Source organism: Orbicella franksi, chromosome 1, assembly GCF_964199315.1.
Source record: "Orbicella franksi chromosome 1, jaOrbFran1.1, whole genome shotgun sequence".
NCBI classification, from domain to species: domain Eukaryota; kingdom Metazoa; phylum Cnidaria; class Anthozoa; order Scleractinia; family Merulinidae; genus Orbicella; species Orbicella franksi.
Window position 1 is genome coordinate 42677286 of NC_138145.1, and position 27926 is coordinate 42705211.

The window sequence follows — 27926 nt, forward strand, 5'->3', positions numbered from 1 at the left end:
AACTAAGTGTGTTGATCCCGTATATTTTTTTTTAATGTCAACCGCATTAGTGAGCAAAAAGAATGAATGATTTTCAATTAGTAAGCTCTCTCTTGTTGCTTCAAGAAATCGTAGAATAATTTAGAGGGTACTTGGGGCGTTGTCTCGTAGTCCGGCTTGGCACATAAATGGAACTGACGTAGTTTTTAACAGTTACTTCGAGAAACCTCAAGGAATAAAATAAAACAGAGATTTGAATTCTATTTTGTTTATCAAAATTGTCGTCACATATTGGGTCTTGCCTCGATGGAGCAGGGCGGAATACTTTGGGAAGAAAACAGAACTAGAAGTCACGCATGCAGGTTGTGGGACTGCGACACTGATTCTGATTAGCCAAGCGTTTCGTGACCTTGCTCGCGTGACGATTTTGTTGTGGGTGGAGCTAGACGTGCGATCATGTGACGATCTATCAAATTTGCATTTTAATGTCTACAAGGCGCATTATAAATGTAAAGCAAAAGCATCGCAAGATGGTCGCCCACTCTGAGATTCTTTTATCCAAGTGTGCTCAGTTTCGAGACGAAGGTCAATTCATCGATGTTCGTTTAAAAGTACGTGAAGACATCTTTCCGGCTCATCGCATTGTACTCGCTGCGAATAGCGATTATTTCCACGCCATGTTTACTGCTGAAATGAAGGAGTCGAACCAAGAAGTCATCGAACTGAAAGATGAAAGCATTTCACCAGATGCTTTAAAGATTGTAATGGACTCCATCTACACTGGAGATCTTTGCGTCAACGAGGAAAACGTGTTTGAAGTTCTTGCCGCAGCAGATCATCTTCAAGTCACAACTGTTGTTCAACAGTGTTGTGATTTCTTGAAAAGGGAATTTATTCACCTCCGACTTGATCTTCACAACTACTGTCTGCTTTCCACAGTGGCCGATAGACACAGTCTGACAGATTTGCATGCGGCAGCGGAGAAGAAGATGGCTTCGATGTTCATGGATGTCTGTGAAAGCGAAGAATTCCTGACCCATATTGGCGCGGACCAATTATTCCGTCTCCTCAGTCGAGATGACCTCAGTGCACCTTCGGAGACGTTCATCTTCAAATCAGTGATGCAGTGGATTAAACACAAGAAGAAAGAGAGAATGGCAGTTGCAGGCAAAGTTATCGGAGCTGTCCGTCTGGGGCTGGTGGATATCAAGGTTGTGATAGAAGAACTGAATACGGAGGAAATGCAAAGAGATCCACAGATTGCCATGCAGCTACATGAATTGTTAATTTATAAGAACAGTCCTTCTCACAATTTTGCAATAAGGAAAGTAACACCACGTTCAATGAACCCGGTAAGAAAAAGTGTAGATCATTATGGAGACCTGAAATATCTTATATCTCAAAGGGGTGTTAATGTAGTGGGGGTGGGGAAGAGGGAAATATTTCCTAACCGGCTACATACAAAGGGTAGAGATGCAACGAGTTCTAGAGATTGAAGTGTACTGCCGTATGAATCATTTTCACCTAACTTCATTCCTTTAAACAACTTCAGTTTGCTGTAGGGAAACATAAACCAAAAAATTGAACCAGATAAAAAAAATGAGCTTTGCTGGAGTACTAAGAACAACAAATACAGGCTAAATTTTGGTTGAGTAATTTTCGCACGCGAAGTCACAGAACCAAATAAGTATAAGCATGAAACTGATTTTAAAATTAATTGCACGTTTCGATTATTGACGTCAGCGGACATCCTGAACGTGTGAATTAGAATTGATAAGCTAGAACCAAACAATTACTATGTTATTTATTTAAACGTCTTGATACTGCTTACTATATCTGGTGCGGTTTGTTTTTGTTTTTGTTTTTTTAACTAAAATTTGCTCAACTTACTTCATTTTAGGTTCTTGTTGCCATTCTTCCTCAGACCCAGATGCAGTACTTTGATGTTGAAACGAAAACATGGAAAGCTTTGCCATCCATGGCACAATTGACCGAGGCAACAATGTGTCCTTGTGCAGAGAATGTTGGCAATTACTTGTATGTAGCTGCAGAGCAGGACGGTGATTTTGTCAACTATCGATACGACATAGTTAGCAACTCGTGGGAAACACTTCCCCAAATTCTAAGCCATGATGACTTCTGTAACAGACAGATTGACTCTCTATGTTCTGTTGATGACTTTTTATATGCAGTTAGTGGTGGATCAACATGTGTACCTTTCAGATATAGCCCAGCTAAGAATGATTGGCAAGGTGGGGCTAATTTGTCTTTTGTAGAGAAACAATCAAATAATTCAAATAACCGACTGACCAACGCAACGGCAACAGTTTGGAAGTCACATATATATGTGCTTCACGGTCTTAAGACAGCTGAAGAGGGAGCCATGCAATCAAATTCAGGCGGTCCTCAATTAGTGAAACCTCAGCGGGTTAGTACATTTTCTGGATTTACGGCCCCCGGTGTAAGCAGCACCGCATTTGGGGTCCCCGCTGTGGGTCAAAGTGGCACATTTGGAACAGTGTCACATGGAGGTCAAGCTGTAAGTGCTAAACTGACTAGTCAGGTCTGGGTAGATAAGTCAGCTGTATTGCACTGCTTTGACCCAAAAACGAATAAATGGAAAAGACTTTCCTCGACCTGTCGTCCTCGCAGTAATTCTGGTCTTTTTGTGGTTAATAATAGGCTCTATGTCGCCGAGGGTTGCACCCGCAATTCTCAATCTGGCCTGGTTCCTTCGGGTCCAGCCTCTGTTGAAGTGTATGACGATGGAAACGACACTTGGTCTGTTGTTGAACAGAAACATATTCCGCCAAACAATCTTGGTGCAGTGGAAATAGAAAGGAGGGTGTATTTTATGGTCAATAAATTCCCTGTTGATGTTGGCATTAGAATTCCACCTGGAGAGGTGTACCAGATCTGTTTGAATGACTGGAAAAATTTAGCACAAATTAATAAAGATGCAGTCTTGTGTTATATGCCAGTGAAGACAGACAGCTTGAATACAGATTGAGATAGAAGTCAAATGGACACATATACTTTCCTTGTGTGCATCACTATGCCTTTTCTTCAAAGTGTTTGCATTTTGAAGATTGACCGTTTCTTAATAAATGGTAAAACTTACCATGATCTGCCAAATTGCTGAGAGCCGCAATGTGCCATTGCAATAATATACCGCATAAGACGAGAATCGAGGTTTTAGTTTGTTATTTTGTAGTTTTGTGAAAAAGCTAGAATTGGGTAAAACGTTTAACTACCCTCTCACCATTTTCATCTGAGCATCTTTCTTTCAAGAGGGTAACTAAGAATAGATGGTAGCCTTTTAGAAAGACTTGGGTTGTCCCATCAAGGTTTAATTTTTAGAAATAGTAGTTTAGTTGTATTATATACCCGCTTTGTGGAGTAAATTTTAAACGAAGAGCGTTTAATTTTTTTCTGTTTAATGATCAAGGGTTGTATAGCTGTGCTTAAGTCTAGCAATCCAATTTAGCATTTGTTAGCTAATGCCATAGATACTGATAAACTGCAGTAATTTGGTGAATAGAATTGTTATCTTAAAAATCTAGAGCTGTCTTTCATCTTTCGTGGATTTTCAGAGAATATTAGTTTGTGAACAGAGATGACAAATACCCCAGGGGCAGTCGAGCTTTAGGAAATTAAGCTAGGTGATTTCGGCGTCATGAAAATCGCCCGTACTAGTAACTGAACGTGGATATGTGAATTTGACAGACAGTTTACAATATACAGGTATAGCTTTGTTCTTTCATTGGGAATAGTGTTTCCACTTAACTGCTGTTGATTATTCTTGTAACAGCAAATGTATAGAATAAATTAAATAAAGTGAACAAAACTGCAGTCATTTCTTTCACAAGTCGTTTTTGTCTCACGTATTGTGTACACGGCAATACATTTTCGAAAATGGTCCGTAAAATGAATTGACTTACATTCTTTTCAAAATAACCTTTAATTCACAAGTTACAGCGACAAAAACAAGAGACCAGCATTAACACCAGACCATTTCACGTTAAAAGCAGGGCGTCACTAAAATTACGATTTACGCGATAAGTCAACGTAATCTCGCATTTTGATTGGTTCTTACTTATGATCGATTGGAGGACAGACGTATAGATAACGTCATTACCATTTGCTTTTGTTTCTTTATTATAGAAAACAGATAGGACGATTATTTAAACGAAGTTTAGACAACCTTTATGAAAGTCATCGTCCAAACCATGTTTAAACCATGAGCACCGATTATTTAAGCATTGTTTTTCCATAACAGTGTTTAGACAGTGTCTAAACACCGACTAAGGAACAAAAGTGAGTTAGACCTGATCAAAGGTAGGTTTAAACGCTATTTCACGATATTTTCATGGTCAGCCATTTTGAAATGGAGGGACCTCTGTGCTACAGACAGTTAAGAAACTACGCCAATCGACGTAATATACATGTTCGAACAATTTGGCACCCGGCCTAGGAATAGATAAAACCCATTAGAGGAATACGGCCACGAAGACTTTCGATTGCGGAGGGGCGGGGGGGGGGGCGTAAGGGGGGTCCGAAAACCGCAAAACCGCGCAAAAAAAACGTAAAAAACCGCAATACCGCATGGAAATTTACCAAAATACCGAAACCGTAGTTACAAATGTGCTACGGTGCCACCATCGTTACTTCTAGTTCGCCATCCATTAGAAATACGACCTTATTTAGTTTGATAAAAGTGTAGGTTAATGTTAATCAACGTATGATAATCGCACTCATAAAATAACACTGTAATATTATAACTGATCTTATCATTGTGCACTCTGACGAGTATCGACGATTTCCATGACTCCGTACTGAAAAGATCAATAATTGACACACGTCCGTGAGACTGACTTCGTTATGCTGCTGTGGAACTAATATAAGTGCGCTCGCGCCAGCACGAATACTGCTGAGACCCAATTGAAAAACATCGATGTTTACGACTTCAGCACTGGAAACCACTCGAATGTTTTACACAACGCAAGCTTTCATCGAGTTTTTTTCGGTGAAAATTCGTCAAGATGATAGTTTTCAAGTTCAAATATTCCGAATACGAACTCGGAACCCATTTTATGTCGCAACTCGACTGAATCAACCTTAAATTTCATTTAAAATATTTCCAAGAAGAATTTTGAATAACCCGAACACAACGTAGTCAGCCCCATGAAGTGTTCAGTAAAGCAAACGATTGTTGAAGCGTTATAACTCTCCCGAAGGGAGTTCTTGCTCCCAGAAGAAACGTCGCTGAGCTTCCAATCTCTTCTTCTTGCTCGGCAGACATTGTCCCGCACGAGGCCAAGGCAAATACTGTAGGAAATCTGAGCGAAAGATCCCCAGCGCGGAAAGTGAACAAGTCGACGTATCATTGGATAAAATGGTTAATCATGCCAATTATTAACTGGAAAAAGCGGAAATTAAAAACAGCAAAGCTTGCTTACGCAACAGTGGTCCCTTGCAAAACATAAACAAGAGATCAAAAGTCATCGGAAGCGTCAGGATCCGAATAATAACTGTCATGACTGGAAAGCGCAGACGGCTGCAGACTCTTTTTTACCGATTACCGCGATCCAAAATTTATGAAAACCGCAAACCGCTTAGTCTTATAAAACCACAATATCGCAGTTTAAAATAGAGATTTCCGTAAAACCGCACCAAAAACAACGCAAAACCGCATCCCCGCAAACCCTTACGCCCCCCTCATTGCGTTTTCGCCTTAGAGAGGACTCGGTACGTCAATGATCTCGTAAAATTTTTGGATAAAGATCTCCAACAACAAAAAACAAGGACAGGTGTGCCGCTTACACCAATGCAGCAAGTGCTAATTGCTTTAAGCTTCTATGCGACAGGAACTTTCCAGAGGGTTACTGGCGATTCTAGCAAACAATCTCTAGAAGCGATTGAAAATTACTGTACTTTCGACTATCCTCCTGTTTCGTGACTTTTTCCGCTACTCGGCCAGCTTCGAAGTTTGGCTCCTCTTCGCATGAAATAACTTCCCTCTCGTCTTTGTTCCGACTTAAATCAAGTTCTTCTCCTGCATCATCATCAAATTCCTGCTCTAGAGGATTAACTGAGGCTGGGATAACGTCCGCTACTAATTTGGTTTCTTTACTTGGGGAGGCAGGAGCTTTTTCTCCACCAGTTTTTTTTTTTTTTTTTTTTTTTGCTTCATGACGATGTAAGTCCTGCTCCTTTTTCGACTGGAGTTTCAGCCGCCTCCAGCATCCTTAAAGCTGACTGAGCTCACGTTTGATACCGTTAAGATTTTGGGAGTTAAATTTAGTTAAAATGACCTCCCATGCCTTTGCCTTTTTTACCAACGCTTCACTGTAATAGTCTTTGCTTTCTACTTCTGGAAAGTCTCTACCCAATTCGGCCAATAAAAGTTTTTCTTGTTCGCTGAAATTTGTTGTGGGGCTTGTTTTAGACGCCATGTTTAAGAGCCATAACCACTGTCTGGAAATTTGCATACGAAATAACTCCGCAGACAATGCATTTCCTCGTAAGACATGGTTTAGTCATTGTTTCGAGAAAACACGGTTCTGTCGCGTTTCAATAATGAATTTTAAAAATTGTTTAGCCGTTGTTTGTCGAGACAACGTCTAAACCGTGGCTCAACCCTAAACAATGATTAACTTAGACTTCATTTAAATAAGCGGCCCATAGATTCCACCTCGCTGTGCGTCTGTTCAGTAATAGATCACAGGAGACGTCAAAATATCATAAGAACATCAGACACACTCCGCTATCGCCTCGTGCGCCACATTTTGTTCTTACCACATTTTGAGACGCACCTGTGATGATATTGCGCCGACGCAATGTTTGATATTATGTTTGACCCTTAGCGTTGTTGGTATATGATCGAAAGATCTCCGGACTTTGATCGGAAGTCTTCGGTAGTCTTCGATTGTCTTCGAAAATTTTAGGAGACGTTCGAAAACGTTTGAGTGGCCTTCGCACAAATTTTGGAGAATCTTCGGAAAAATTCGGAAAGTGGTCGGAAATGTTTTAAAACCGTGAAAAACGTCGTTAGATTATACAATAAAGAAAATAGGACATGGTTGCTTGTAGATATGGAATTTCTCTTCTCGTGGTGAACTTTATATCACGCGGGTTCGCTGCGCTCAATTGTGGGATATCGAGTTGAACAGTCGTTACATTCAAGTTGTACCAATCAATTTCAAATGGCATAAAGAAAAGTTGTCTGATTTCCATCCATTTATCCCTCAAAATCTTTCAAACAAATAATTCTTTAATTGGGGTGTTTGTTTTCAAAGGAGCTCATAGCAAAACTTTAAAGACCATCCCTACTTACAAATCATACCAAAAAGTTGTTTGATAAAAATTTGCGTTTCACAACGCAGTTAAACGTGTGCATGTAATATCCCTCTTAGATGTTTGCGTAACTGAGTAGATGTTGGTATACATTCATCAAAAATATCGTCAATACTGGGTCTTGCTCTCCATGGAACACATGGAAACACATTTTATTGAGACTATAGAAAGAAAACAGCGCTAGAGATCGAGCAAAGTCTTGGTGAAGGTTCCTCGCTAGTACACCTGTCACTGTAACTCCACCCCCCCCCCCCCCCTCCCAGGGAAACGTGGGGCATGGGTGCAGCTTTGTGAGGGCTTTGACTCTTTGCCTTGCCCGAGGGGGTGGGGGATTAACTCATTTTAGTCCTTTGCCTTCCTTGAGGGATGGGGGATTGGTACATTTTTGCAGAATCAAACGATGATTCGATAACGTCCTTTGTCCCTGTGGACGGCCAAATAATCATGAAAACATGATAGGATGTGACAGCGTGAATTGCAGCGTGAAGTGGTACCATTTTTCATGTGCAGGGATTCGTTTCCTGTACTGAAAATTAGGTTAATGACACTTTTGAAGTCTGTCCCTTGTACATGTGTGGCGTTACCCTCATTTGGTAGGGGCTTTACCAGAAAATATGTCCCCTGTATGTGGGGATCATCCTCGTTTGGTTTTACTTTAGGGCTAATGCCCCATGTTTCCCCGGGTTGCGGGGCAGGGGGTGGGGTTAACAGTGACAGGTGCATAACTAGTTTCGTGATGTTGCTTGCGTGAGGCTGCTAGGAAGACGTGACCTCTGCCTGTTTAGCATCATTGATAGGGTGTGTTAGAAATGTAAAGCAAACCATCGCAAGATGGTCGCCCATTCCGAGATTCTTTTATCAAAGTGTGCACAGTTTCGCGACGAATGTCAATTTATCGACGTTCGTTTAAAAGTGCGTGAAGACATCTTTCCAGCTCATCGCATTGTACTCGTTGCGAATAGCGATTATTTCCACGCCATGTTTACTGCTGAAATGAAGGAGTCCAACCAGGAAGTCATCGAACTGAAGGATGAAAGTATTTCCTCCGCTGTCGTAAAGATTGTAATGGACTCCATCTACACTGGAGAACTTAACGTCAACGAGGAAAACGTGTTTGAAGTTCTTGCCGCAGCTGATCATCTTCAAGTCACAACTGTTGTTCAACAGTGCTGTGATTTCTTAAAGAGGGAATTTATCCAGCTCCGACTTGACCTTCACAGCTACTGTCTGCTTTACACAGTTGCCGATAGGCACGGTCTGAGAGATCTACAAGAGGCAGCAGAGAAGAAGATGGCTTCGATGTTCAAGGATATCTGTGAAAGCAAAGAATTCCTGACCCATATTGGTGGAGACCAATTATTCAGCCTCCTTAGTCGAGATGACCTCAGTTCGCCTTCGGAGACGTTCGTCTTCAAATCAGTGATGCAGTGGATTAAACACAAGAAGGAAGAGAGGATGGCAGTTGCAGCCAAAGTTATCGGAGCTGTTCGTCTGGGGCTGGTGGATATCAGGGTTGTAATTGAAGAACTGAATACAAACGAAATGCAAAGAGATCCAGAGATTCATATGCTGGTGTATGAAACGTCAATCTTTAAGCACATGCCTTCAGAGACTTCTAAATTTGCTGTAGAGAAAGCAAAACCTCGATCTATGTGTCCGGTAAGAGAAAGCACAGTCACTACGAGACATGACAGTTATATGAACCGTTGAAGTGGGGTGGGGAGGAAGACGGGGATAGAGGGTTGAAAGAAACCGGCACGACTTATTGGAAGGGTAAATTGCTTTGTATATTTGGTTTCTCCAGCAGATAATTATTAAGAGTCGAGTAAGCTAATCAACATCATTTTTAAACGTGGCAGTATGGTCACGCAAACTCGACCACCTTTACGTGTGTTAGCTTTGTTTTGCCGGGGGCCCATACGTGTTAGAGGACTCCAAATACACTCATGGCTATGTGCCCACAGGAGTCCCTAAAGTTTCCAAATCTCAGACTACGCAATACACTGACAGCATGTTCAAAGTTCACCAACATAGCCAAGTCTTATCCTAATAAATATTCAATGCAGGACAAATTCACGTATATTCATAATATACTTAGTACACCTTATCTTTCAATCTGGTTTCAGGTTCTTGTTGCCATTCTCCCTTCGACGCAGATGCAGTACTTTGATGTTGAAACCAAAACATGGAAACCTTTGCCATCTATGACACGCTTAAATGCATATGAACAAAACGTTTCCTGCCACTGTGCAGAATATGTTGGTAATTATTTGTATGTAGCTGCATATAAGCAATCTGGTGACAATGTTATCTGTCGTTATGATATTGTTAATAATTCCTGGGAGACGCTTCCACCTTTTCTGGATTCCGACCATCAGATCAACTGCCTATGTTCTATTGATGATTACATTTATGCAATCAGTGAATCCAAACCACTTCAGAGGTATAGTTTGGCTAAAAACAGTTGGCAAAGTGGAGCTAATTTGAGTATCTTTAAGAAACGTGATCGTAAAGATGCGTTATTTACCACAGAAGCAGTGGCTTTCAAATCTAAATTGTTTACAATTCACGGATATAAACGAAATGAGGGTGATTCAAAATCACCTAATTGGGTAGATAAAGCAGCCATTGTGCATTGTTTTGACCCAACTAAGAATGTATGGAAACAGAAAGAGTCAACCTGCCGCCCCCACTTTGGGTCCAGTCTCTTAGTAGTAAATAACAGACTGTACGTGGTGGGAGGGAGAATTTCTTGTTTAGATAATTTTCACTTGTGTGGTATCCCCGCGCCTGTTGAAGTGTACAATGAGGAAAACAACACTTGGTCTGTTGTGGAAGAGAACGATATTTCCCCAAACAAGCTTGGTGCAGTGGAAGTAGAAGGAAAGGTTTATTTTTTAATAAACAAATTTCCAGTTGATAGCGGTATAAGAATTCCACCAGGAGGGCGGTATCCTGTTCCTTTGGGTGAGTGGCAAAATTTAGGAAAAGTTGACAAAAGTACTGTTCTGAGTTATCTGCCAGTAAAGAGGGAGAGTTTGAAATCAGAGTGACATTGATTTTCTTTACTTTATAGTTATAATATCAAATTTATAGACTAAAACATTTAACAGTCTTCTCCGTAATAGACTTGGGAAGGCTTCAATATATGAATCAGCAAATGAGCGAAAAAGGTTGCAAAAAGAGGAAAAAGAGGCTAAGATGGGTAGAAAGTTAGAGTCAGGATAGAATGAGAGGACTGAAAAATGTCGTGATTTGGTAATTGGAACCTAATTGAGAACTGTTACACCAGAAATACAAGCAATGTATTTACAATGATATACCTGCATGTCCAGAGTGTTTGGCGTTATTTTTGTCATAATATTCACAGTGTTCCTCCCTTGCCTGGCCCTCTATCTCTTGATTTGAAGTTTTAGAAGTTCAAGTTTCACTCTTTTGTAATAATTCTATTTTTAAGCAGTTAGATATTGAATGGGTTACATAAACGTGTACATATTTGAGCTGGGTAATAAAAACGTTGACAAACTTGCAAATGTTTCGGTTTTGTTTTAGTTGGTTCCCAGGGGCGTTTGGGAAACAAGTAAAGAACATCATTTATTTTTTTAAGGGAATGGTTTTTTAGGTTAATTATTGTGAGGAACTGAGGGATGAGGCTACTTTTAAGTTCTGTATTAACGGAAACTTTGGAAAAATAGTTTTGGTAAGAGTAGAACTTACTAATGGGAGCAAGAAAGAAACTAAACATGTATCTTCCCCTCGGAGAACCTCACGACTGTGTATTAATAATCTCCGTGCAAATAAATAGTACTCAGTGGCAATGAACAGTTGCTGTGATGCGTCACTGGATGTACTAACTCAATAAAGGTAAAGATAAAGAAATGTTTTGATCACGTATGTTTTTTTTAATGTCAACCGCATTAGTGAGCAAAAAGAATGAAGGACTTTGAATTAGTAAGCTCTCTCCTCTTGCTTCAAGAAAGCGTAGAAAAATTTAGAGAGTACTGTAGTCGGGCGTTGTGTGCTAGTCTGGCGTGGCACATGATGGAACTGACATAGTTTAACCGTTATTTCGGGAAATCCAAACTTGACGAAATATTATAACCAAGATATATTCTATAATTCTCTCCGTTTATCAAAAAGATCGTCAATACTGGGTCTTGCCTTGAAGGAGCGGTTGGGAAGACGTATTTTGAAGGTTATATGAAGGGCACAGCACAAGGAATTGCGCAGGTTCCGGGTCGACTGCGACAGTTTAGTGAGCCATTACCTTGCTCACGTGACGTTATTTTAAATTGAGACATGCGATCAGATGAAAATCGATGTATCAAATTTTCATTTTAATCAATAACAAGGCGCGTTGGAAATGTAAAGCGGAGCTTCCCAAGGTGGTCGCCCATTCTGTGATTCTTTTATCCAAGTGTGCACAGTTTCGAGACGAAGGTCAATTCATCGACGTTCGTTTAAAAGTGCATGGAGACATCTTTCCAGCTCATCGCATTGTAGTCGCTGCGAATAGCGATTATTTCCACGACATGTTTACTGCTGAAATGAAGGAGTCCAACCAGGAAGTCATCGAACTGAAAGATAAAAGCATTTCACCTGATGCTTTAAAGATTCTCATGGACTCCATCTACACTGGAGATCTTCGTGTCAACGAGGAAAACGCGTTTAAAGTTCTTGCCGCGGCAGGTCATCTTCAAGTCACAACTGTTGTTCAATAGTGTTGTGATTTCTTGAAAAGGGAATTTATCCAGCTGCGACTTGATCTTCACAACTACTGTTTGCTCTCCACAGTGGCCGATAGACACAGTTTGACAGATCTGCAAGAGGCAGCGGAGAAGAAGATGGCTTCGATGTACGTGGATGTCTGTGAAAGCGAAGAATTTCTGACCCATATTGGTGCAGACCAATTATTCAGCCTCCTTAGTCGAGATGACCTCAATGCACCTTCGGAGACATTCATCTTCAAATCAGTGATGCAGTGGATTAAACACAAGAAGGAAGAGAGGATGGCAGTAGCGGCCAAAGTTATCGGAGCTGTTCGTCTGGGGCTGGTGGATATCAGGGCTGCGGTTGAAGAACTGGACACAGAGGAGATGAAGCGAGTTCCAGAGATTTCCATGCAGTTACATGAAGCGTTGGTCTATAACAACATGCCTTCTCATAATTCTAAATTTGCTGTAGAGAAAGCGAAACTCCGATCGATGAAGCAGGTAAGAGGTCCGTTCGTCCTCTTTTATTTCTAAAGAGAGGGATGTTTGTAGTGTTCTGTCATATATAATAAACGGGTAATTGCTTGAAAACTCGAGCAGTTATTAAGGATTTTACCTGAATTGACCGTCGACATATTCACTTGTTCTCCGCTTTTAACGCCGTTTACTAGACGTGGAGGTCAGACCTTAACCTCCCCACCCTCCTCTCCCTTAACGTTGACTTGGAATTTTGCTGCCCCAAGAGTCACTGAATTCCAGTCGCTACACGTGCAGTTTAGATTACTAATACTGGTATGGTATGCGAAGATATCAACATTATATTTGTTGAGGAAACTTCTTATAAATCATCTGTTTCTTGTTCCATTTACCCTTTGTACTTCCAAATATAGCATTCAGAGGTAAAAACCAGAATCATTGTTATAAGACTGCCATGATTTCAAACGCCTTTTCCTGTTGCCCAGCTGCTTTCCACTTCCTAATTTTTTCACGTAATCTATATGCTTTAGTCTTTCTTCACTCTGACGTTTCAACTGTCTGGCAATCGCACGTGAAAACGTCTGCCATTCTTAGCATGAAGTAAACTTTCTTAAAACAGACTTTTTGCTTTGGTCAAGAATGCCCCCATTTACGTCCAAAAACTGATTTACTTGCCTAACACCGCTCTTCCCTAAACGACCAGTTGACATTAAGCAGTGAATATGTTGAAGGCCCCAAATTGGACTCACACTCACAACATGTCCCATATTAAATTATATAATGGTACCTTTTTAAACTCCGTCAGCTGACCTTAATAAAGTTGTTACTTAAATTAAGTTATTAGCTGCTTACTTGTTACTTACCTTAGCGATTATATCGAGCGGTTCGGAACGGAAAGTGCCAAGTAAGCAAGCTTCACTTAACGGCAGCAATAAGGCTAATAACAACACGGCTGCGTAACAAAAAATAGGTGAACGACATAAAGATCGTGTTCATGAAAAATAGTGACTTGGATATATCAATAACGTTCTTCAAAAGTAAGCTTATATTGTGATCCAAGTGCGTGTTGTTGTCCTTCGTTGAGAACTCAAAAGTTTATGTAAATAACACCAAACAATTCTTCTTGAAGAAAACGCCAATAGCGAAGCGTGCGAGTGACGTCATAACTCAGACAAACTCAGACAAACAAAACGGACTGGTGGAAGATTAGACGCTTTTTCAAGCGCGTAAGCAAGTGTTCCTAAAGCAATTTTTAAATGAACGAAAATTTGGCGTTTATTTTCCGCCTTTCTCTCTCAGAACACCCGACTTCGTTTTGGAGAGAACATGCCCGGAAGAACAGCCTAAATCTGAAAAACGGGCTTCGTTAGCGAATAAGGCCACACTGTCTGTAAGCCCAAAAATATTGCAATTAGATTTTTGAAGTGAAATTATCTCTGCCAAATATTGTTTAAGTGAACCTTCAGTGAATTTAGTCAACTGGTAAGGTTCCTTAACGGACAAGTTCGCATTTAGCGACCATAGTTTCATGCGCCTTGCAGCCGCAAGATGGCAGTATTCGATGTCCCGTGGACCAGGAACCATAATCGGGGACGGAGACCGTAAGTCTCGGGATCCGCGCGCACCTATGATATGGGACAATTTTTCTATTTTTAGAACAAATTGCGCCATCCTGACGTCATATATCCGCGCGGATCCACGCACGTGTCGGGGGCTCTCGCGTGGATGTTGTCACGTTGCGTGACCAAATAGTGAGAGTCGCGAGATTCTCTTGCAGATATTTCACAGCGATGGCAGGGAATAAGGCAAGGAATTAGATTCAGGGCTCTTTATGCTCTGAGCTAATGGAAAAGGTGAGTTTTTCAGGGTCGAAAACAAGACTTCAATTCCGCGCTGTGATTGAATAATAATATGTGCCCGCGCTAGTTGAACGCGTAAGCTTTTGCGTTTGTTCTGTAAAGAAAAGTTATGAAAGAAAACTCTTTACTCTGGTATCGAGATAGTTTGAGAGTTTCCGAAACAATGCTTAATCATAACCAAAGCCTGTTTTTGATAGTTTCTTATTGCTTCTGTTTGTTTGGCGAGTTTGCAAAAGTTTTTTTAAAGGAAAGTCTGACGCGTACATAAGTAGCTCATTGCATAGTGCAGCGCGTGCACCTTCAAATCCGAGTCGGTGTTTTCAATTGTCAACAAATCTTGACAAAGATTTCTTTCGCTGTCTTTTGCGCTGAGATGCTGCAACAATTTTCACCAACGCCAAAAGGCTACTAACATCATGTGTATTTCTTTAACATAGTGAAATTTTACACTGCGAAAATAACATAGACAAGGAGTTTTGATAACTCAACTGAACGAAATCGAAATCGTTTTTCGAGTTGATTAAAGACGGAAAGCGTCATCGTAACTTTGCTAATTATTTCTGCTGTATTCACATATTTTCAGCTAAGCTTTTAATATGTTCTCAAACATTTATCAACCTTAAACATATTTAAGAACTAGAGATATTATATAAGTTCGATGTACGTTTTCACACGAAAATGGGGAAGTCCAATTTGTCATGTTTTACTGACTGTACAAAACACGCATCGGTGGGCACTCTTATTCATCGACAACAGACACTTTATTGGATTTTTACACAAACAAAACTGAGCAGCATCTACAGACATAAACTTTATAGTCACTTATTGGGCCTTGATAAAGCATCAAGCGTTGCTTACAATTCAGGCGAAACTCAAACTTGCAATAATTACTTTGTTTTACTTTTCGGTCGAGATAGACTCTGGCGAAATCCTCGCAAGCGTGTGGCAAGAGGAGGGAAACTTCCTGAAACGGTGCTATATCCAAATATATCCAACTGCTTTTTTGCTGTGTTATGGAAAAGCTCTTAATCTTCAACATATGTGAAACTTAAAGTGGAGTAACGTGGAGCTCTTGTAAAAGAAGCAGTGGAACACAACTTGGTCAGCGATATAAAGCGGAACATAATTAAATTCGGCACTGTCTTACTTCACTCAAACTGGAGAAGCTTACGAAGAAAATACTGAAGCAAAATTCCAACAGACATGAACGTATTGATTTGTGGGCCAAAAGCGTCAAACATTTCGGGAATTTAGGACGCCATTTCCCTGCGCTATATCCGCAAAAATCCACGCAGCTCGTACGCGCGCGTGCCGCACGTGATGGCGCAATTTGTTCTAAAAATAGAAAAATTGTCCCATATTACAGGGACAGCCCCAATACTAGAAAAAGCGCGCGCTTACGGTCTCCGTCCCCGATTATGGCTCCTGCCGTGGACAGAAATCTTGAATTTTTTTTTAACTTCCCACATTGATTTTTTGTTCATTTTTGGACAATGTGGAGATAATTGTAAATAAAATCTGTTTCTGGAAAGAAAAGGAGGGGTCACTAAAGGTCCAAGATCGTTAAATCCAGGCAAAGCTATAGCAAGGGCCATCTGCCCTATCATTGTTCATTTTATTGCGTATAGCGCGTGCTCTCATGCATGACGTGGCGTGTGAATTTGCGTGCGCAGTAAGGATGCGCAGAAACAATTAGCGCGAACGTCTTTAAGGGCCCATCAACCGATCTTCATCATTTTTAGTTAGTTCAGAGTTATTTCATGTGTTTTAACTTTTTCATGATCAGTAACACTAGTGATGACGTCATGAGGTAACGCCCATGGTCATGTGACTAATACTGAAAAAATTACCTTATCGGGATTTTTTTCATTGATTTAATATTTTAATTTAAATCCTCATTACGCTATGCATAGATTTTGTTTCGTTTTTAAAAGGTCAGATTTTGAGAGAATTTCAAAATATTAAAAAATTCGTAATTTTCTGAAAAAAGCATGATTTTGAAAAAGGAATGCATAGCTATCTTTCCAGCGTTGACGTTAATCGAAATCCGTCGAAAAAGGCTGGATTTAATGAAAAACCGCGTTTCCTTTAGCATTTAAAGGAACCGGAAGTGCGCCCGATATATATTGGAAGTTACCCTATCAGCGCGTGCGCAATTTACACTACCAGCGCACTTCGGTAAGATCAAACGAAGCCACGAGGAGTCAGTTTTTCTCTTTCTGTTGCTCTTGTTTTTCTGTCTTTTTCTTATTTTGTCTTTGCTTGTACTTTTTTTACTTTGCATTTTGTGAAACACAAAGAAAAACATCTAAAATATAAGCGAATTTGGAAGTTATTGAGTTGTTTTTATTTTCCGCGCTCAGGCTGACGTAGTAACCGGAAGTGAAATTTCACCTCCTTAGCAACGCGCGCGAGCGCGCGCATAAATCGTTTAATGGGCCGTTAATGCCAGAATGTTAATGCCTTTAACGTAGGAGTTTATGCCAATGCAGTAAAGAGTTATATTGACACTTTGATCAAGGTATAGTCATTGTTATCTTTCCATCTTGTTTCAGGTTCTTGTTGCCATCTCCCCTCAAACGCAGACGCACTACTTTGATGTTGACACAAAAAATTGGAAACCTTTACCATCCATGGATATACAAGAATGGATATACAAGAAGTGAAAATGATAAAGGGAATGATAATTATCGTGTAGATATGGCAGCTGTTGTTCATTGTTTTGACACAGCAAAGAATAAATGGGAACAAAAAACATCAACCTGGTATCCTCACTTTGGATCCAGGCTTTTTGTTGTCAATAACACACTGTGTGTAGCTGGGGGAAAAATTTCTACTCCTAATGACAATCCAGCCCCAGTTGAAGTTTACAGTGTGGAAAACAATGCTTGGTCTGTTGAAGAACAAAAACATATTCCCCCAAACAATCATAGTGCAGTGGAGATAAAAGGGAGCGTGTATTTCATCATCAACAAATTTCCAATTGACAGTGGGATTAGAATCCCACCAGAGGAGGAATATAACGTTTCGTTAAACGAATGGAAAAACGTAGCAAAAGTGAGGAGTGATGCAGTCTTGTGTCACCTGCCTGTAAAAAGAGAAAACTTGAGACCAGAGCAAGGGGAAAGTGAGTCAAAGTAACTGATAGCTCATCATATCGCATGCCGGCTTTGTGTGTGTTCACTTAAAGAGTGATCAGAAAAAATAAAAAATAAATCCTACTGTTGCTGCCAAATATTTCGCTTTCTTTCTAACCTTTAGAAGTTTCTTTGTATTGCTATTGCTAGTTTCTTTGTATTTCAGAACTGACCATAGTTTACCTGTTAGCTCTGTAAGATACTACTGTACAATATTCAGGACATTGTTTTTCCTTTATTTTAGCTTGCATTTATGTATCTCTTTCTTCTTTTATGATAATAATATCGTCTTTAATGTAAATATTAATTTAAATTAACTTAGCATGCGGCCAACGCCAACTTACGTCTACATGACAGTAACCAACTCGAAAGCTCATTGGCTACTTTGGTCACTGTACACAGTTAAATATTGTTTCTTCTAGTTAATTTCTATCTGTATTTATATTTCCTATATCATTGTAAACCATCTTACGTTAAGTTGTTTTTCTGTAAATAGTGTGCGATAATAATAATAATAATAATAATAATAAAACTAAACAAACTTAAAAGCTATTTTACGTGTTTTTGTGGTTAGTCCAAGCATATGTTTACCCACGTACGATGTTAAGAACAAAAAAAGCAATTATCCTTTGTATTGTTTGGAAGTACTTCTAACGTGTTCAGGAAAGCTCTCACTTCGGGTTAGCCTTTCAACGTGTTAACATCAAGTTTCTTAAGGTATCTACGTTACAACTCGTGAAATTCCTCAAGCGGACACAGAAGGAATTTGTACATCTTTTTGCATTTTATAGTTCATTCTACTCTCGGAACAATTGTTTCTAACTTTCGTAGTTGTTTCTAGTTAGTCTAATTATAGTTTTCGTTATATTTACTTCTTAGTTTTTCGAAACCGCTTTCATCGCTTTGTTACACTGCTTGGTTTACCGCTTTGTTATATCGCTTCGCTACAAATCGCTTCATGTGCAAGTACCGTTTTTTACGAGGTTTTAAAGCGTTTTTTTTTTACGTCTCAACGCGTCGCTTCAATAAACTTTGTCTAAACCGGCTGAAGTCGCGAGTTTTGTTGTAGGAATCGTTTCTAAAGCGCGTTAAGAATTATTTGGCACCTCCGACCGACACTTGGAATTCACATGGATGACGTCCTGTGAGAAAAGTAACGTCTTTCCTCTCACACCTAAAATGGCAATGCCACGCCACCATTCTTTCACAGTTCCTTGGTCTTACCTGGAACTTTGAGAAATGTAGTTTTTTCGAAACTTTGACTACTTTTAAAAGTTTATATAAAAATTATTTGGGGTTTGGTTTGATGGTCTGCTATAAACGTATTGGTAGTCAACAGGAGCCATAGTCGGGGACGGAGACCGTAAGTCTATGTTATTTTCGCAGTGTAAAATTTCACTATGTTAAAGAAACACACATGATATTAGTAGCCTTTTGACGTTGGTGAAAATTGTTGCAGTATCTCAGCACAAAAGACAACGAAAGAAATCTTTGTCAAAATTGGTTGACAATTGAAAACACCGACTCGCCAAACAAACAGAACTCGCTAAACAAACAGAAACAATAAGAAACTATCAAAAACAGGGTTTAGTTATGATTAAGCATTGTTTGGGAAACTCACAAATTAACTCGATACCAGGGTTAAGAGTTTTCTCACATAACTTTCCTTTATAGAACAAACGCAAAATCTTACCTGTACAACTAGCGCGAGCGGATATTATTCATTCACAGCGCGAAATTGAAGTCTTGTCTACGACCCTGAAAAACTTACCTTTTCCATTAGCACAGAGCATAAAACTACGTATAAGAACCCTGGTTTTATTCCCTGCCTTATTCCTTGCCATCGCTGTGAAAAATCTGCAAGAGAATCTCGCCACTCTCACCATTTGATCACGCAACGTGACAACATCCACGCGAGAGCCCCCGACATGTGCGTGGATCCGCGCGGATGTATGACGTCCGGATGGCGCTATTTGTTCTAAAAATAGAAAAATTGTTCCATATCATAGGTGCGCGTGGATCCCAAGACTTACGGTCTCTGTCCACGATTATGGCTCCTGTAGTCAAACAATGTAATGCACAGTAATTAGTGTTCGGTGTCAAAAAAGTGTAATATAATAAACTTACATAGTGACTTTATCACTTAGATGTTGTCTGTATCTTTTATTATCTCACAACTAATAAATACATACTTCTTACTGACTGAGTTAAAGGTCCATACTGTAAGTTACATGCCGAGTTTTTCAATCGATTTATTGTCCAGGTGCGAAGGGCGTGGCCTCAGTCCAGCCTCAGTGATTTTCTCAACAACTTGTGAGAAATGAGTGAACAGTGTCCTTGCACTTTACAGCTTAGCATGGTTGTCGAGAAAGACCTGGATCATCATACAGACTCTCGAAACAAAATTAAACAAACAGCTTATACGAATGTGTTTGAGGTTCTTGCCGAAGTTGATCATCTTCAAGTGACAAGCAATGTTAACCTATGCTGTGATTTCACGCTGATCGATCCCATTTGTACAGCTTCGGTTCCGTGACCCTTCTTGCGTGATGTTTAGGTGGAGACGCGAAGATCACACAAAAATCTGTACGATTTGCATTCCTTGATCTGCAAGATTTGCATTTTTGAAACTGCAAATCACTGTTGCATAAGAATGCTCTCTCTTTCACTATCGGAGTTCGTCAACAAGTAAGATGGTCGCCCATTCTGAGATTCTTTTATCCAAGTGTGCTCAGTTTCGAGACGAAAGTCAATTCATCGACGTTCGTTTAAAAGTGCGTGAAGACATCTTTCCTGCTCATCGCATTGTACTCGCTGCGAATAGCGATTATTTCCACGCCATGTTTACTACTGGAATGAAGGAGTCGAATCAGGAAGTGATTGAACTGAAAGATGAAAGCATTTCACCAGATGCTTTAAAGATTGTAATGGACTCCATCTACACTGGAGATCTTCATGTCAACAAGGAAAACGTGCTTGAAGTTCTTGCCGCAGCTGATCATCTTCAAGTTACAAGCGTTGTTCAACAGTGTTGTGATTTCTTGAAAAGAGAATTTATTCAGCTTCGACTTGACCTTCACAACTACTGTTTGCTCTCCACAGTGGCTGATAGACACAGTTTGACAGATCTGCAAGAGGCAGCGGAGAAGAAGATGGCTTCGATGTACGTGGATGTCTGTGAAAGCGAAGAATTTCTGACCCATATTGGTGCAGACCAATTATTCAGCCTCCTTAGTCGAGATGACCTCAATGCACCTTCGGAGACATTCATCTTCAAATCAGTGATGCAGTGGATTAAACACAAGAAGGAAGAGAGGATGGCAGTAGCGGCCAAAGTTATCGGAGCTGTTCGTCTGGGGCTGGTGGATATCAGGGCTGCGGTTGAAGAACTGGACACAGAGGAGATGAAGCGAGTTCCAGAGATTTCCATGCAGTTACATGAAGCGTTGGTCTATAACAACATGCCTTCTCATAATTCTAAATTTGCTGTAGAGAAAGCGAGACTCCGATCGATGAAGCAGGTAATAGGTCCGTTCGTCCTCTTTCATTTCTAAAGAGAGGGATGTTTGTAGTGTTCTGTCATATATAATAAACGGGTAATTGCTTGAAACTCGAGCAGTTATTAAGGATTTTACCTGAATTGACCGTCGACATATTCACTTGTTCCCCGCTTTTAACGCCGTTTACTGGACGTGCAGGTCAGACCTTAACCTCCCCACCCTCCTCTCCCTTAACGTTGACTTGGAATTTTGCTGCCCCAAGAGTCACTGAATTCCAGTCGCTACACGTGCAGTTTAGATTACTAATACTGGTATGGTATGCGAAGATATCAACATTATATTTGTTGAGGAAACTTCTTATAAATCATCTGTTTCTTGTTCCATTTACCCTTTGTACTTTCAAATATAGCATTCAGAGGTAAGAACCAGAATCATTGATATAAGACTGCCATGATTTCAAACGCCTTTTCCTGTTGCCCAGCTGCTTTCCACTTCCTAATTTTTTCACGTAATCTATATGCTTTAGTTTTTCTGCACTCTGACGTTTCAGCGGTCTGGCAATCGCACGTGAAAACGTCTGCCATTCTTAGCATGAAGTAAACTTTCTTAAAACAGGCTTTTTGCTTTGGTCAAGAATGCCCCCATTTACGTCCAAACACTGATTTACTTGCCTAACCCCGCTCCCCCCTAAACGACCAGTTGATATTAAGCAGTGAATATGTTGAAGGCCCCAAATTGGACTCACACTCACAACATGTCCCATATTAAATTATATAATGGTACCTTTTTAAACTCCGTCAGCTGACCTTAATAAAGTTGTTACTTAAATTAAGTTATTAGCTGCTTACTTGTTACTTACCTTAGCGATTATATCGAGCGGTTCGGAACGGAAAGTGCCAAGTAAGCAAGCTTCACTTAACGGCAGCAATAAGGCTAATAACAACACGGCTGCGTAACAAAAAATAGGTGAACGACATAAAGATCGTGTTCATGAAAAATAGTGACTTGGATATATCAATAACGTTCTTCAAAAGTAAGCTTATATTGTGATCCAAGTGCGTGTTGTTGTCCTTCGTTGAGAACTCAAAAGTTTATGTAAATAACACCAAACAATTCTTCTTGAAGAAAACGCCAATAGCGAAGCGTGCGAGTGACGTCATAACTCAGACAAACTCAGACAAACAAAACGGACTGGTGGAAGATTAGACGCTTTTTCAAGCGCGTAAGCAAGTGTTCCTAAAGCAATTTTTAAATGAACGAAAATTTGGCGTTTATTTTCCGCCTTTCTCTCTCAGAACACCCGACTTCGTTTTGGAGAGAACATGCCCGGAAGAACAGCCTAAATCTGAAAAACGGGCTTCGCTAGCGAATAAGGCCACACTGTCTGTAAGCCCAAAAATATTGCAATTAGATTTTTGAAGTGAAATTATCTCTGCCAAATATTGTTTAAGTGAACCTTCAGTGAATTTAGTCAACTGGTAAGGTTCCTTAACGGACAAGTTCGCATTTAGCGACCATAGTTTCATGCGCCTTGCAGCCGCAAGATGGCAGTACTCGATGTCCCGTGGACCAGGAACCATAATCGGGGACGGAGACCGTAAGTCTCGGGATCCGCGCGCACCTATGATATGGGACAATTTTTCTATTTTTAGAACAAATTGCGCCATCCTGACGTCATATATCCGCGCGGATCCACGCACGTGTCGGGGGCTCTCGCGTGGATGTTGTCACGTTGCGTGACCAAATAGTGAGAGTCGCGAGATTCTCTTGCAGATATTTCACAGCGATGGCAGGGAATAAGGCAAGGAATTAGATTCAGGGCTCTTTATGCTCTGAGCTAATGGAAAAGGTGAGTTTTTCAGGGTCGAAAACAAGACTTCAATTCCGCGCTGTGATTGAATAATAATATGTGCCCGCGCTAGTTGAACGCGTAAGCTTTTGCGTTTGTTCTGTAAAGAAAAGTTATGAAAGAAAACTCTTTACTCTGGTATCGAGATAGTTTGAGAGTTTCCGAAACAATGCTTAATCATAACCAAAGCCTGTTTTTGATAGTTTCTTATTGCTTCTGTTTGTTTGGCGAGTTTGCAAAAGTTTTTTTAAAGGAAAGTCTGACGCGTACATAAGTAGCTCATTGCATAGTGCAGCGCGTGCACCTTCAAATCCGAGTCGGTGTTTTCAATTGTCAACAAATCTTGACAAAGATTTCTTTCGCTGTCTTTTGCGCTGAGATGCTGCAACAATTTTCACCAACGCCAAAAGGCTACTAACATCATGTGTATTTCTTTAACATAGTGAAATTTTACACTGCGAAAATAACATAGACAAGGAGTTTTGATAACTCAACTGAACGAAATCGAAATCGTTTTTCGAGTTGATTAAAGACGGAAAGCGTCATCGTAACTTTGCTAATTATTTCTGCTGTATTCACATAGTTTCAGCTAAGCTTTTAATATGTTCTCAAACATTTATCAACCTTAAACATATTTAAGAACTAGAGATATTATATAAGTTCGATGTACGTTTTCACACGAAAATGGGGAAGTCCAATTTGTCATGTTTTACTGACTGTACAAAACACGCATCGGTGGGCACTCTTATTCATCGACAACAGACACTTTATTGGATTTTTACACAAACAAAACTGAGCAGCATCTACAGACATAAACTTTATAGTCACTTATTGGGCCTTGATAAAGCATCAAGCGTTGCTTACAATTCAGGCGAAACTCAAACTTGCAATAATTACTTTGTTTTACTTTTCGGTCGAGATAGACTCTGGCGAAATCCTCGCAAGCGTGTGGCAAGAGGAGGGAAACTTCCTGAAACGGTGCTATATCCAAATATATCCAACTGCTTTTTTGCTGTGTTATGGAAAAGCTCTTAATCTTCAACATATGTGAAACTTAAAGTGGAGTAACGTGGAGCTCTTGTAAAAGAAGCAGTGGAACACAACTTGGTCAGCGATATAAAGCGGAACATAATTAAATTCGGCACTGTCTTACTTCACTCAAACTGGAGACGCTTACGACGAAAATACTGAAGCAAAATTCCAACAGACATGAACGTATTGATTTGTGGGCCAAAAGCATCAAACATTTCGGGAATTTAGGACGCCATTTCCCTGCGCTACATCCGCAAAAATCCACGCCGCTCGTACGCGCGTGTGCCGCACATGATGGCGCAATTTGTTCTAAAAATAGAAAAATTGTCCCATATTACAGGGACAGCCCCAATACTAGAAAAAGCGCGCGCTTACGGTCTCCGTCCCCGATTATGGCTCCTGCCGTGGACAGAAATCTTGAATTTTTTTTTAACCTCCCACATTGATTTTTTGTTCATTTTTGGACAATGTGGAGATAATTGTAAATAAAATCTGTTTCTGGAAAGAAAAGGAGGGGTCACTAAAGGTCCAAGATCGTTAAATCCAGGCAAAGCTATAGCAAGGGCCATCTGCCCTATCATTGTTCATTTTATTGCGTATAGCGCGTGCTCTCATGCATGACGTGGCGTGTGAATTTGCGTGCGCAGTAAGGATGCGCAGAAACAATTAGCGCGAACGTCCTTAAGGGCCCATTAACCGATCTTTTTGAGCCTTTGCTCAGGAAAATTTATTCTCATATAACTCCATCATTTTTAGTTAGTTCAGAGTTATTTCATGTGTTTTAACTTTTTCATGATCAGTAACACTAGTGATGACGTCATGAGGCCACGCCCATGGTCATGTGACTAATACTGAAAAAATGCAAAGGCCCCCAGGCAAATTACTTGATCGGGATTTTTTTCATTGCTTTAATATTTTAATTTAAATCCTCATTACGCTATGCATAGATTTTGTTTCATTTTTAAAAGGTCAGATTTTGAGAGAATTTCAAAATATTAAAAAATTCGTAATTTTCTGAAAAAAGCATGATTTTGAAAAAGGAATGCATAGCTATCTTTCCAGCGTTGACTTTAATCGAAATCCGTCGAAAAAGGCTGGATTTAATGAAAAACCGCGTTTCCTTTAGCATTTAAAGAAACCGGAAGTGCGCCCGATACATATTGGAAGTTACCCTATCGGCGCGTGCGCAATTTACACTACCAGCGCACTTCGGTAAGATCAAACGAAGCCACGAGGAGTCAGTTTTTCTCTTTCTGTTGCTCTTGTTTTTCTGTCTTTTTCTTATTTTGTCTTTGCTTGTACTTTTTTTACTTTGCATTTTGTGAAACACAAAGAAAAACATCTAAAATGTAAGCGAATTTGGAAGTTATTGAGTTGTTTTTATTTTCCGCGCTCAGGCTGACGTAGTAACCGGAAGTGAAATTTCACCTCCTTAGCAACGCGCGCGAGCGCGCGCATAAATCGTTTAATGGGCCGGGCCCTTAATGCCAGAATGTTAATGCCTTTAACGAAGGAGTTTATGCCACTGCAGTAAAGAGTTATATTGACACTTTGACCAAGGTATACTCATTTTTATCTTTCCATCTTGTTTCAGGTTCTTGTTGCCATCTCCCCTCAAACGCAGACGCAGTACTTTGATGTTGACACAAAAAATTGGAAACCTTTACCATCCATGGCACAAGTTTTTGAAGGGACTCGGGCATGCTATGGTGCAGTTCATGTTAGTAATTACTTGTATGTAGCTGCAAAGAATGGCTTAAGTCAATTCAGTTCTGTCTGTTGCTATCCTATCTATCGTTATGACTTAGTTAATAATTTATGGGAAACACTTCCACCTTTTCTGGGTTCTAACCATCAAATCCACTGCCTTTGTTCTGTTGATGAATGTATCTATGCATTCAGTGAATCCACTTTGCCTCACAGATATAGTTTGGCTAATAATAATTGGCAAAGTGGAGCCAAGTTGAGCTTCTACAACACAAGTGACAGCGAGAAAGATAAGTTACAAAACGTAGCAGCAGTGGTTTTCAAATCTGAAATATATGTAATTCATGGATATACAAGAAGTGAAAATGATAAAGGGAATGATAATTATCGAGTAGATATGGCAGCTGTTGTTCATTGTTTTGACCCAGCAAAGAATAAATGGGAACAAAAAACATCAACCTGGTATCCTCACTTTGGATCCAGGCTTTTTGTTGTCAATAACACACTGTGTGTAGCTGGGGGAAAAATTTCTTCTCGTAATGACAATCCAGCCCCAGTTGAAGTTTACAGTGTGGAAAACAATGCTTGGTCTATTGAGGAACAAAAACATATTCCCCCAAACAATCTTGGTGCAGTGGAGATAAAAGGGAGGGTGTATTTCATCATCAACAAATTTCCAATTGACAGTGGGATTAGAATCCCACCAGAGGAGGAATATAACGTTTCGTTAAACGAATGGGAAAATGTAGCAAAAGTGAGGAGTGATGCAGTCTTGTGTCACCTGCCTGTAAAAAGAGAAAACTTGAGACCAGAGCAAGGGGAAAGTGAGTCAAAGTAACTGATAGTTCATCATATCGCATGCCGGCTTTGTGTGTGTTCACTTGAAGAGTGATCAGAAAAAATAAAAAATAAATCCTACTGTTGCTGCCAAATATTTCGCTTTCTTTCTAACCTTTAGAAGTTTCTTTGTATTGCTATTGCTAGTTTCTATGTATTTCAAAACTGACCATAGTTTACCTGTTAGCTCTGTAAGATACTACTGTACAATATTCAGGACATTGTTTTTCCTTTATTTTAGCTTGCATTTATGTATCTCTTTCTTCTTTTATGATAATAATATCGTCTTTAATGTAAATATTAATTTAAATTAACTCAGCATGCGGCTAACGCCAACTTATATCTACATGACAGTGACCAACTCGAAAGCTCATTGGCTACTTTGGTCACTGTATACAATTAAATATTGTTTCTTCTAGTTAATTTCTATCTGTATTTATTTTTCCTATATCATTGTAAACCATCTTACGTCAAGTTGTTTTTCTGTAAATAGTGTGCGATAATAAAAAAAAAACTTAACAAACTTAAAAGCTCTTTTACGTGTTTTTGTGGTTAGTTCAAGGATATGTTTACCCACGTACGATGTTAAGAACAAAAAAAGCAATTATCCTTTGTATTGTTTAGAAGTACTTCTAACGTGTTTAGGAAAGCTCTCACTTCGGGTTAGCCTTTCAACGTGTTGACATCAAGTTTCTTAAGGTATCTACGTTACAGCTCGTGAAATTCCTCAAGCGGACACAGAAGGAAATTTGTACATCTTTTTGCATTTCACTTGAGGAGTGATCAAAAAAAAGAAAAAAATTAATCCTAATGTTGCTGCCAAATATTAATGGTTTTTAGCATTTTCTTTTAATAAAAAAAAAACTAAACAAACTTAAAAGCTATTTTACGTGTTTTTGTGGTTAGTCCAAGGATATGTGTGCCCACGTACGATGTTAAGAACAGAGAAAGCTATTATCCTTTGTATTATTTAGAGTATTCTTCTAACGTGTTCAGGAAAACAGAAGGGGACACAGAAGGAAGTTTATACATCTTTTTGTATTTCATAGCTCATCAGTCTACTCTCGGAACAATTGTTTCTAAGTTTCGTAGTTCTTACTAGTTGGTCTAATTATAGTTTTCGTTATATTTACTTCTTAGTTTTCGAAACCGCCTTGGTTATCGCTTTGTTACGCCGCTTGGTTTACCGCTTTGTTATCTCGCTTCGCTACACATCGCTTCATGTGCAAGTACCGCTTTTTACAAGGTTTAAAAGAGTTTTTTTTAACGTCACAACGCGTCGCTTCAATAAACTTTGTCTAAACCGGCTGAAGTCGCGATTTTTGTTGTAGCATTCGTGTCTAAAGCGTGTTAAGAATTATTTGGCACGTCCGAACGACACTTTGAATTCACATGGTTGACGTCCTGTGAGAAAAGTAACATCTCTCCTTTCCCACCTAAAATGGCAATGTCACGCCACCATTCTTTCACAGTTCCTTGGT

The 27926-nt window shown here is 39.8% G+C and overlaps 3 protein-coding genes and 1 pseudogene across 4 annotated transcripts; all 4 read left to right on the plus strand.

Annotated features, from left to right (window-relative positions):
* Positions 1-415: 415 nt before the first annotated feature.
* On the plus strand, positions 416-10856 carry LOC145462973 (kelch-like protein 26). Its single transcript, XM_081446665.1, has 3 exons — positions 416-488; positions 8153-8994; positions 9462-10856. Exons 2-3 carry the CDS (start codon positions 8167-8169, stop codon positions 10386-10388), a joined length of 1755 nt encoding a protein of 584 aa, XP_081302791.1. The 5' UTR covers positions 416-488; positions 8153-8166; the 3' UTR covers positions 10389-10856.
* Positions 465-3418, plus strand: LOC145462992 (kelch-like protein 26). The gene is made up of 3 exons (XM_081446685.1): positions 465-1331; positions 1880-2392; positions 2543-3418. Exons 1-3 carry the CDS (start codon positions 465-467, stop codon positions 2987-2989), a joined length of 1827 nt encoding a protein of 608 aa, XP_081302811.1. The 3' UTR covers positions 2990-3418.
* A 798-nt stretch (positions 10857-11654) lies between the features above and the next one.
* On the plus strand, positions 11655-17524 carry LOC145502488 (kelch-like protein 12; annotated as a pseudogene). Its single transcript, XR_014051350.1, has 2 exons — positions 11655-12548; positions 16939-17524. The product of XR_014051350.1 is annotated as a kelch-like protein 12 (transcript).
* Positions 17525-20144: 2620 nt separating this feature from the next.
* On the plus strand, positions 20145-26559 carry LOC145463000 (kelch-like protein 26). Its single transcript, XM_081446697.1, has 2 exons — positions 20145-21041; positions 25496-26559. Exons 1-2 carry the CDS (start codon positions 20214-20216, stop codon positions 26444-26446), a joined length of 1779 nt encoding a protein of 592 aa, XP_081302823.1. The 5' UTR covers positions 20145-20213; the 3' UTR covers positions 26447-26559.
* The last annotated feature ends 1367 nt before the right edge of the window (positions 26560-27926 follow it).